At 38.1% G+C, this 12,215-nt stretch overlaps 1 protein-coding gene across 1 annotated transcript; it reads right to left on the bottom strand.

Moving 5' to 3' along the window:
* Positions 1 to 254: 254 nt before the first annotated feature.
* Positions 255 to 4,195, bottom strand: LOC120264660 (protein NRT1/ PTR FAMILY 2.7-like). Its single transcript, XM_039272484.1, has 4 exons — positions 4,056 to 4,195; positions 3,718 to 3,935; positions 1,875 to 2,389; positions 255 to 1,258 (listed from the first exon to the last, which is right to left on the bottom strand). The coding sequence occupies exons 2-4, from the start codon at positions 3,907 to 3,909 to the stop codon at positions 424 to 426; spliced, it is 1,542 nt and encodes a 513-aa protein (XP_039128418.1). The 5' UTR covers positions 3,910 to 3,935; positions 4,056 to 4,195; the 3' UTR covers positions 255 to 423.
* Between the last annotated feature and the right edge of the window lie 8,020 nt (positions 4,196 to 12,215).

Genomic DNA, 12,215 nt, shown 5'->3' with positions numbered 1-12,215 from the left:
ACAGAGATCTTAATGAATTTGTTGACAATCTAGCCTCTTATGCTAGATCAAACCCTGGGCTCTCACTCTTTAATAGAGGCATGGACCTCCCTCATTGGATCATCAATGCAGCTGAGCAAGTTGGACTCTGTTTTTAAACTCTTCTTTCTGATCGTGTTGTAGTTTTTTGTAGTTTTTTTTGTTGTTTGATTGTCTTTTTTTCTTTTTCCCAGCTGTAGCTCTTGGCAAAAAAACCATCTCAACCCTTCATCCTTTCTTGCCAAAACCTCAAACGAACTTACCAACCATTTGAACACCAACCATTTGAACACATGAAAACACCAAATTACCCTCCTTTCATAACAAAACAATAGAAAAAGACTTCACTGGCTTCACTGCATTCTTTGCACATCAACACAGCACAGCTACTCCTGCTGGCTTTCTTCAATCAATATCAACACCAACTACATGCTTGTCGTCACTCTGCTTCTTATAAAACTTTGCGCATAAAATAAAGTAAAAAAAGTTGATACCTACCACCAACGTCAGCATCCAATAAACATTCTCTAATCTAGACAAGTTTAAGTTATCCGGCAGCCAACTGGTAGCTCGCCGGACCACCGCCAACACCGCCGTGCTTGAATAAAATCCAATGGACATAAGCACCGCAACTATACCCGTGGCCATGCTTTTCAAAGATTTAGGAAACTCATGGTAGTAAAATGCTATCTGTCCAGGAAAATGAAAGGCTTCTCCAACGCCGATGAACAAATAAGGCAGCACAAGCCAGAACGCCGACATGGGCACAATCCAGTCAGGTTGGTTTTCGGCCTGGTGTTCATGAACAATGATTGAACGTCGGTGCTCGACGAGAGCAGAGGCAGCCATGGCGGCGATGTTGAAAGCTTGACCAATGCCGACGCGCTGGAGTGGCGTGAGAGTATAGGAGGTGAGTCGGTGGCAGAGAGGATAGATGGCGTGATCGAGGATGAAGAGGGTGAGGCAAGTAGCGAGCATGGTGGTGACGAAGAAAGAGCCGGCGGGGATGGAGAAATGGGGGCTGAGGGAACGGTCCATGGTTAGGGCTTGGAGGACGGAGAGACTGGTTTGGGTGGCGATGGAGATGCTGATGATGATGTTGGAGGTCCACAGAGGAACAATGCGGATTAGGGTTTTGTGATCCTCTACTTCTTCAACAGAGCACAAGCTCCATGGACGTGCTATGCTACCGTCTATGGCTACGTCCCCATGTTGTATCAACGCAGCTCGGTTCATGCACCTACATGCATGCGTGGATGTGATATTATATATGTTTTTGATATAATTGTTCATAACTTTATGTTTGAGAGTTTAGAGTTGTCTAATTTATATTTCATTATCAAATTAAGTTTCCATCTCATCATAACACCAATTAATTATCTCTCAGAATCTGATACAATGCATATACTATACTATATCATATCATACTACGATGATACGTCAACTGCAACCTTTTGTAGAACATCCGCAGTTGGAAACAATGGTGGAGATAGAAAGGCACAAACAAAGGAACATGTTTATTTGGTGTGTTTTAGTTTGTATAAATTAAGGTTATTGTAATGTTAGATAAAATCAAGGTTGAATGGTTCAGATTGATAGAGCTATTGTAACGATCACGATCTGTCGTTTCAAATGAAAATACTATACATCTCACTTTTTTTATTTTTTTTAATATTTACAAACACAATACTACTATTTATCATACAGTAGACAAATGTTGGATTGAAATCTTTTGTAAATTTTGAATCTGTGAATGTTGTTTGATTACGCGCCTTCTATATATATAGTTATTATTAATTTTAATAACTAAAACTAATTAAAACTCATATTTAGTTTAGTGATGATCACATACATACCTAAAACTTGAAGAAGGTGGTTGATGATCAGTTTTCTCCAACAACCCACAGTAATAAGCCGCCTCCACCTTCGGCAATGCAAGCTTCCTTTTCCTAAACCCGGCAACAACCACGCGTGCCATCGTTGTAAACGGACTCCCTTTTGGTCCTGATAGATGATAATACTTAACTCCTAGAAGCAAAAAAAGCACAGCAAGAGTATTCACAGCTGAACATATCCCAAATCCAAGCTCCCAACTGATGCTATCCTCAACGTAGACAATAACAGTGCTTCCAATGGCTGCCGCACCATAAAGAACTATGAAATACCAGTTGAAGAACACATCTTGGTCACCCACATTGCTCAACTGATCAGCTCCTAATGTCATCGTGTTGAACCTTGTACCACCGGACCCAACTGCGTACAAGACTATGGCGGTGTACAAGATTGCTAGTTGGCCACTGGTCGCCGGAGTGTCTGAGTTTGGTGGTCTTAATGCCTTGATTCCGGCTGTGACTGTTAGGATGATCATGCACTGCATTTTTATGAAGGAAAAGTACGATTCATTTAGTCAGTGAACTTTTGGCATTGAATAATAATAATAATAATAATAATAATGCGGTGCTAGCTTATATCAGAATTTGATTAATGTTTGTTTTTAAGAACATGCCCAATTAAGAACATATTAGAGTCAAGGCCCTATGCCTAGGGCCCCATGATTCCAAGGGCCATAATTCATAGATTTTAATATTTTTTTCAACCAGGTAACAAATTTGGCGTTATACATAGGGACTCACAATATTTTCTAGAGCCTCACAATTCTCTCTTGTTTTTTTAAAAAAACTATATTTTAAATTTTTATTGACTATCATCCTATGATCATATTCATATAATTATTTTAAAAGTTTTAATTTTTTTTAAACTATAACACTTAAGTTATTATAATATCAATGCGCAACAAATTTGGTTTATAATATAGCCCCACAATTTTTCACAGTTTCACAATTCATGTTTTTTTTAAAAAAATTATTTAAAATTTTAATTTATTATCATCAGAAATAATCCTATCCATACAATTATCTTAAAATTTTTACTTTTTTTAAAACTATATAAGACTTATAATAGGACCCCGCAAATTTCTAGGGCCTGTACAATTTATATTTTTCTTTTTTAAAAAAATTATATTTAAACTTCTTATTTACATCCCTATCCACATAATTATAATTTTAAAAAATTTAATTGTTTTTTTAACTCTAAAACTTATCTTTGATTAATGATAATATATTTATTATTATATAGTTAATTATTTAATAAAAATAATTAAAAAATATTTATTATAATTTTGCCTATGCTCAATTTCTACATTATAAATAAAATAATAATAATTTTGTGATGGTGTGTGAGCACTGACGTTTGTTTGTTCTTTTATTTTTTTCTGACAAATTGGTGACAAGTACCTCTTTTAGTTTAAAGATGTTAGAGAGATAAGTAAATACAAAAGACGGTGACGACCCTCTTGTGATTCACAATATATGACGGGCTAATCAGGCAAAATGACGACAATTCTAAAGGAGTGAACAACACAGCTCCTCTCGTACATGCATGGAACCCACACTAAAACCTAATGTATAATATTTAATTATAATAAATAGTGGAGTGAACAGTATTCTCTAATACTATGAGTGCAGGGCTTAAACCTACTCCTATGTCCTATCCGCTCATTGTCAATATGACAAACCACTACTTATACATGGGTTTTGAACTTGTTAGAATGGAGTCTATATTATTTTATTAAGTTTCTCCAAATCTTTTTATGTCTAACAAATATGGAAAAAAATTCAAATGTAAGTGTATGTAATTTTCACATAGAGAGGCCACAGTGGAGAAGGCGACGACGGGGAAGCAGCCGAAGAAAGAGTCAGAGAGGATGGCGCCGAGGAGGGGAGAAAGGCTGGAGGTGCCAGACATGATGTTGCCGAGCAGAGCACCGTCTATGCTCTTGAAATTGTAGTATTTTATAAGATATACAATGAAGTTCCCTGCGGCTCCACTCATGACTAAGGCTATGCCAAATGCATTCCCTACTTCCAACCAAGTTAGAATTGTAACCACATCATAAGATTAAGACAAGCTTCATTTAAGCTAACAAATGAATTGAACAAAAGATGGAGAAAATTAATTATATATATATATATATGTACCTAGGATGAAGGGAAAGTGTGATCCAACCTCCTTGTTTTGCAGGTGTTAATTGTGATTCATGATCGTGAGCAACATGTGGTTGAGTTTGATTATCTTGTTCCTTGCTACCCATTAATCTTTAATTTCTCTACACACACCCACACCCACTCCCGCACCCAACCACACAAGCACTTTATAGTGACTTTAGGTTTGAATATCAAAAATAATCTTGATCTTAGATCCTATATATCAACTTAAATTCGATGTTGGGTTAAATCCAAATTAGTGGTCATGATCATGAGCATCAGATGCTGAACAATTAATTAAGATCATGTCAGTTGAAATTTTTACTGACAAGTTATCATGAAGAGCATCAGATGCTGAAAACTTAACTAAATTAAGATTGATTAAAATTATGACTGATTAATGATCATCCATGCAAAGAGCATCATATATGTACTGATCAAATTAATCTTTAGATCAAGTGGTCATTGCATACAAAATGATGCATGCTTATGTAATTCTCTTGTTTGGAATTATATTGTTCTGAAAAATGAAAGGGGGCACTTTTGAATATGATTTTTGTATGAAGAAAAGATTTATTCTGACCAGTTTGTGCTTTTAAAAAGGTTGTTCTATTGAGCAATATATATATACTCGCACTTACAAGTGATGCTATATGTTGCTTCTTTTTGGCTTTCAATCATTAAACGAATCGAATTCCATTTTAATTTAATTTATTCGTATTTACACAAGTTATGGTTTCATTGGCGGGAAAAAATTTTCTTTCTGAAATAATTAATAATAATATTAAATATAGACTCTTTTAATAAACTAACAATGGAAAATATTCTTTTTTCTTTTTTCAGTGTACAAAGAAAAATGCAGCAGAAGAGAAAGCGAAGACGGTCAGGCAGCCAGAGGAGTCGGAGAGGATTGCACCAAGGAGGGGGAGATGCTGGTGAAGCTGTTGTTATAACATGTATGACTGAGTAGAGCAAAACACAACCAAAAAAAAAATAATACTAAAAGATAAATGACACACAGATATTACTTGAAACTTTAAATAATTAAGGTAAACCACAAGCAAAGATGGAATAATTTATTAAGTGAAAAAATTTCCAGGAGTTACAAATCTCTTCCTGATAATAAAGATAAAACCACTACTCTCTCTCTTATACTAGAAGAAATACTAACTCTTAAAATCTATTTTTTTTTTACTCCCACTCTTCTATTCCTCTATCACTTCTTCACTTTCACTTTTCTCATGCACTTAAATTGTGAATGAATGAGAGCTTCAACCATTGCCATTTATAGGCAATTCTTACACCGACCCAGCCGCCACTTTTGATAACTTATAATTTATTTCTTATTTCTTTCAATGGGCACACCATTGATTTGCACCATTGTTTAAGCAAATAGATTAAGCTGATGATTTTGGGAGAGGATTTGGTGAGCCAATGTTTTTTTGGTGACATTGTTTTTTACTAACAGTTGTTGCTTGATGACATAAACTATGAAGTTACCCATGATGGCTCAACTCAAGGCCAAGGACATCCCAAATGCATTCCCTTGCAATCAAGTAATAATGCTAAAAAAATGTCAAGAACGACTCTGAGCAACACACAAGTTCGACATCACTTCCAAGCTCTCTTCTCCCCCACTTGCCATGGAGAGTGAGGATGAAGCAATGGTAGGGAAACCTTTGGTTACCTTAGGCCAAGATGGAATATGTAAAACTCCTTCCTCGCATACAAATAGGCCTTGGGCTTATAAAAGGAAAAAAGAAGAGAAAGGTTGCTCATATAGTTGACAATAAGAAGAACATTGACAAGTTGAAAGGCCTGATGAGGGATATGGTGTACACTGATGATGAGTTATGAGCTAGCGCCTATAGCCATATGTAGACATCACTTTTTGGGAAGTTTTGATACACCTCTCACGTATTATACCACAAGTGCATAGGTCGTAAAAAGTAATAAAGTCTACCGGAAAGTCAGGTACACTTTATGGTTTTCAAAATGCTTTGTAAAACTCCTCAAAAAATTAGGCCTAATTTGTGGATTAACTCCTGCAATCCCAACACTACCAGATCTCCTAACATACCTGGCCCTTGGTGTTATGAATTACTTTTGGCTCTCAAAACAACTTACTTGAACATGAATCTTTTCATTGAGAGTTAGAGTATTTCTACTTTTCTTCAAGATAATCAACATAATTTTGATGCTTTGTAAAAATGTTTGAATATCTTGCTAAACAATTGTGGTTTATCCATCTTTAAAAAAAATGTTTGAATATATATTTTAATTAAAATAGACTTTTTAAACTAAGTTTTGATTTTTGTGTTCTAATCAATGGGTGTGGCTATACACAATACTTCCTTTGCTAAACTTTCTAATGTAGTCTACAACTTTTATATGATAGACATGAGGCCCTTCAGGTCATGAGGAATGGAAGAGTATGAAGTGGTGCAACAGGAAGGAACAATAAAAAGTTCAACTGAAGCTTGAGGTTCTCATTCAAAACATCCAAATATATAAAGAGAAACAATTAAAGCATGCCAGTCCATAACCCATGTGACATGCAGTCAAAAGTACATACAAAAAAACACGTAATCTAAAAACTCTAAACAGTGATAATTAAAATAGACAAGACCAAACATTGTAGATGTATAAAACCATGCAACCAGGCTGGAGGCTAACCTTAGCCTTAATCATCTTCATACACCATGCCTCTACTTCTGAACAACTTTCTACAACCTCCCGTGTTTCAGAAGCCTTCCATGCCTAACTAGTGAGCACATGTATTCATGCTAAGGTGCAGGTAGTCTCTTCGTGAGTAGATCTGCTTGTTGATCAATTGTGCTGCAATGAACTAGCTGAATCAACTCATCTGTAACAAGCTTGCGTATGAAATGTAAGCGCACGTCTATGTGTTTGGTTCAGCCATGCAATGTAGGATTTTTCGCAATGGCTATTGCTGACTGATTGTCACAGTCAATTATCGTAGCTCCGGCTTGTTGCACACCCATATCACTCAACATACAGCTCAACCAAATGGCTTGACACACGGCTGAGGTAGCTGCAATATACTCCGCCTCTGTACTTGAAAGAGCAGTTATTTCTTGTTTCTTGGAGCTCCAAACCATAGCGCCTGAGCCCAAGTTGAAAACCCAACCTGTCGTGCTTCGTCGGTCGTCAACACAACCTGCCAAGTCACTATCTACATACCCTTTAAGCTTGAAGTTCTCAACATGCTTATATCTAATTCTAAAGTTAACTGAGCCTGACACATAGTGTAGCACATGCTTTACAGCGCCCATGTGATGTTTGGAGGGGTGTTGCAAATATCTTGATGCCAGGCTTACTGCAAACATGAGATCGGGTCTTGTGTGGGTAAGGTACAATAGTCCTCCGATCATACGATGATATTTTTCTTCATCAGCTTTGACTGAACTATCATCAAATTGAAACTTCTCACTAATATTCAAAGGAGTAGGATAACTTCTGGAATTATGCATTCCATATCTCTTTAGAAGGTCCTCAGCATACTTCTTCTGGCATACAGTGATAGAATTGAGCTCTTGCCTGACTTCCAAACCTAGGAAGTATTGCATGAGACCCAAATCTCTCATTTCAAAAGACTTCATCAGGCTCTCCTTGAATGCTCTCAACTTAACCATAGATGATCCCATATATAGTATATCATCCACATAGAGGTAGAGAAGTAAAGTATCTGCATTCTCATTCACCCTTTTATATACTGTAGGTTCATTTGGACTTCGTACAAACCGCAAATTAGTGAAATGTCGGTCCACCTTGGAGTACCATGCCCGTGGAGCTTGTCGAAGCCCATAAAGGGCTTTCTTCAAATGATAAACTTGACCTTCACTCCCGAGCTTCTCATATCCTTGAGGTTGAGTGACATACACCTCCTCTATGAGTTCGCCATTCAAAAACGCTGACTTTACATCCAGCTGGTAGATCGGCTAACGGTTCTGGACAACAATGGCCATGAAAACTCTCACAGTTTCCATTCTTGTTACAGGTGAGAAAACTTCATAGAAATCCACTCCATATACTTGAGTGTAGCCTCTTGCCACAAGCCGTGCTTTCTTCTTGATCAAGGATCCATCAGAGTGATATTTGGATTTATAAATCCATTTAAGATCCACAGCTTTCTTCCCGGAAGGTAGTTCAGTCAAGAACCAAGTGTCGTTCTTCAGAATGGATGCGATCTCCTCATCGATAGCCTTCTTCCTGTCAAGCTGTTGTATTACTTCATCAAAAGAACAAGGGTCAGTCATAATAAGAGCAAATGAGAAAGAATCATACACCTTTTGCAAGCTCTTATATCTAATGTTTGCTGTATCACTCGCATCTACATCAACAGTTGATAGCTCTGGACATTCAGGATGAACATGGTTTTGAGAGTTTTCATTCTCCTTTTCATCATCTTCCAACTCAATAGTAGTTGAAACTTCAACTTTATTGACCCAATCCCACCTTTTATGTTCATGAAATGTGGCACCTCTACTGACAGAGATTTTTCCAGTCAAAGGATCTATAAATTTATATGCCTTTGACTTTCCACTATAGCCAATGAAAACTTGTTTTACTGCCTTTGAATCAAGCTTGATTCTTTGTTGAGCATGTGTGTGGACAAATGCCAAACACCCGAAAACCCTTAGATGGTTTACAGATGGTTTGACTCTGGTTAAAGCTTTATATGGTGTGCAATCATCAAGGGCCTTGGTAAGTGATCTGTTCAACAGATATACAGCAACGGCGATAGCCTCAGCCCATAGATCGGTAGGAAGTCCTCGCTGATTTAGTAGGCAATGTCCTATTTCAACTAGAGTTCGTTTTTTTCGTTCTAACACACAGTTTTGTTGCGGCGTATATGGTGCAGTTAAATGGCGTTTGATTCCCAGCTCTTCACAGTAAGAATGGAAATCCTTGGAGGTGAACTCGCCTCCCCGGTCACTTCTTAATGTCTTCACCGGCCTCCCATACTGTCTCTCTACAAGATTCTTGAAGTTTTTAAAGTGTTGAAAAGCTTAAGACTTTACCTGGAGAAAGTACACCCAGCTAAACCGTGTATGATCATCTGTGAGGAGCATAAAATAATAATTACCTCCTCGACTTTTTGTTTGCATGGGACCGCACAAGTCAACATGGATCAACTCTAGTGGATGTTCAGCACGCCTTGCACTCACCTCAGGGAAAGGAAGTCTCGTTTGTTTACTATGTATGCAGTCCTCGAACGGTTCTCCAGATAAAATTTCAGGCATCCCTTGTACTAGCTTTCCATTTGAAAGTTGTTGTAACCTGTTGAAATTAATATGACCATACCTCTCATGCCAGAGACGGGTCTGGTCATGCTTGGAGGTGACAACATGCGACGCTCCTACATCTTCAATCGTGAGGGGGAATAGCTTGTGCTCAGACATACGTACATGAGCCACAGACACTCATGTTTCTTTGTCTCGAATACTACACACCTGGTCATCAAAGAAGAGTGCAACCGGAGCTCAACAGCTGCCCAATACTCAATAGGTTGTGAGCGAGCTAGGGTACAAACTGAACATTCTTCAGCTCTCGTATCTTCCCGGTCTTGGATTTGAAAACTATCGTGCCAACTCCGACCACTGTCAACAAATTGTTGTCGCCTAATCGTACTATTTGATTCATTGACTCGTCGAGACTGGTAAAGAGGATTTTAATCCCAGTCATATGGTTCGAGCACTCGCTATCAAGCAACCATACATCCTCATGTTCTGCAACCAACCCACTGCCCACCATAAACAATTGTGTAACTTCAGCTTCTTCATTATCTGTAACATTCACAGCATTATCTTTGTTCCAGCACTGGGACTTATAATGGCCATACTTCTTACAGTTGAAGCATTGAATGTGTGCCTTGTTCTTCTGGTTTTCTGGTTGCATGCTTCTCAGATCTGAGCTACGTCCTCTCCCCCTTCCTCTAAAGCGTCCTCGAGCACCACCTCGACCTCTTCCGCGACCCGAGCTAGATGAAGCACCCTCATAAGCAGCTCCTGGTTTAACATGAAATGCTTTTTCTTCAACTGGATCATGGCCAAGGTTCAATCTACCTTCATGTCCTCTAAGAGATCCACTAAGCTCATCAATGGTGAGTACTGAGAGATCTTTTGCCTCTATGATTGATGAAACAACATAACAAAACTTGGCTGAGAGGCTTCTAAGTATCTTCCCAACAATGGCTTGTTCACTAAGCTCTTCACCAAGCCCCTGAATATGATAAGCAATAGTTAAAACTCTGCTTATATAATTTTGCACTGACTCACCATTCTTCATCCGAAGGTTCTCATACTCCTAATGATATGCATGGAGCTTTGAGGCTGAGCTTTTGGAGCACCCTCCATACTCTTTTTTGATGATATCCCATGCCTTCTTCGCTACTCTTGTTCCTGAAATCCTAATTAGGATTTTATCATCCAACCCTTGTTGGATTAGAACTAGCGCTTTGGCATTCTTCTAGATATTATCTTCGAGACGCTAAGCATCATCGTCTTCTTCAGCAAAGCCTTTATCAACTATTCCCCATAGCTTTCTGGAGAGGAGCAAGGTCTCCATCTTCAAACTCCATAGGTTGTATCCTTCACCATTGAAGTAAGGAACATTAGTGGAGGAACTCCCGAAGCTTCCATTTGAAGCCATCACGCCGTCATTCACGTCCAAACCTCAGCTCTGATACCACTGATAGACGTGAGGCCCTTCAGGTCGTGAGGAATGGAAGAGTATGAAGTGGTGCAACAGGAAGGAATAATAAAAAGTTCAACTGAAGCTTGAGGTTCTCATTCAAAACATCCAAATATATAAAGAGAAACAATTAAAGTATACCAGCCCATAACCCATGTGACATGCAGTCAAAAGTACACACAAAAAACACGTAATCTAAAAACTCTAAACAATGATAATTAAAATAGACAAGACCAAACACTGTAGATGTATAAAACCATGCAACCATGCTGGAGGCTAACCTTAGCCTTAATCATCTTCATATTCCATGCCTCTACTTCTGAACAACTTTCTACAGTATAACCATAAAAGTTTTTCTAATTCTGATAATTGGGAAGGTTGACATATTCTTTGGAGTTTGAAGATGCCATGTAGACCAATGTGCCAGTTGTTTCATGGCCAAACTCCAAGATTTACATTTTATTACAGCTTAAATCTTAGCCCCGAAGGATATGTTATGGGCTGTGAGAGGAAAATGCTGAACACATCATGTGGGATTGTTAAGTCAATGGTAAATAATAGGAGTTGGTAGAAAAGTCTGCAAGTGTTAAACTGGGAGATGATGGCAGTGTGTTTGTGGAGGGTTCATGGCTTACTAGACAATGGCACACCAAGGTGGGAAGCCATTTCTTGAAAGGCCTAATTGCCACATGTGCTTGGGCACTTTGGAATGCTAGATGTGATATAGTTTTTAGTAGAAAATTAATTAATATTTAGCAGGTCTTACAACAAGGCCGCTAAGGAGTACAATGGACTACTCGAGGAGAAAAAGGGATAGCATTAGGGAGTATCTTCCAACCCCTTTCCATAGACACTTCATTTCTATTATGTGCCATGTTTTTTGGACTAATAATCAAATCTCTCTATGTCTTAGGTTTTGTCATTACAGCTAGAAGTAAACACATGATCTTGGCAAGAGCTTCCTCTGCAACCGTGGAATCAAATTTACAAGCGGAAATGACAGACTGGGAGCAACTTTGATGTTGTTCAAACAGAAGACTTGAACCCTGATCAAGTCCTCTGTGATTGTCTGGTAGAAATTGAGTTAATTCAAAAGAAAGATGATTGCCTTGAATGGAGATTCAAAGATAAGATCAATAAAGTCAAAGGCCTACTATACCACAATCCAGAGATGGTCTTCAAGTATATTCCCTGTGAGTTCAATGGACTAGCTGATGCTCTTGCAAATTTTGGAAGGAGGAACCCGGGCATTAACCACCTTTGAGGTAAAAAAGAATACAACTTCCTTTGAGGTTTAGGCCTCCAAATTATATAGAGAAAATTAACTACACACATTTATGATTAAAGTAAATGTGATCCAAACTCCTTGTTTAATTTGGAGGTGTTCGAAATTCATGATCATGAGCGACATGTAAAGAAAGTAGGCACGAGATGAAA

This window comes from Dioscorea cayenensis, chromosome 7 (assembly GCF_009730915.1).
Source record: "Dioscorea cayenensis subsp. rotundata cultivar TDr96_F1 chromosome 7, TDr96_F1_v2_PseudoChromosome.rev07_lg8_w22 25.fasta, whole genome shotgun sequence".
NCBI classification, from domain to species: Eukaryota; Viridiplantae; Streptophyta; class Magnoliopsida; order Dioscoreales; family Dioscoreaceae; genus Dioscorea; species Dioscorea cayenensis.
This window is presented reverse-complemented; position numbering and strand designations above follow the sequence as displayed.

Excerpts from the sequence above, each read along its gene's own strand:
- LOC120264660 (XM_039272484.1), bottom strand. The coding sequence starts at position 3,909 with ATGAGTGGAGCCGCAGGGAACTTCATTGTATATCTTATAAAATACTAC. Across the intron at positions 2,390-3,717 it reads CCACTGTGGCCTCTCTATGT|TGCATGATCATCCTAACAGT; the intron begins GAAAATTACATA and ends ATAAAAATGCAG. Across the intron at positions 1,259-1,874 it reads CCACCTTCTTCAAGTTTTAG|GTGCATGAACCGAGCTGCGT; the intron begins GTATGTATGTGA and ends GCATGCATGTAG.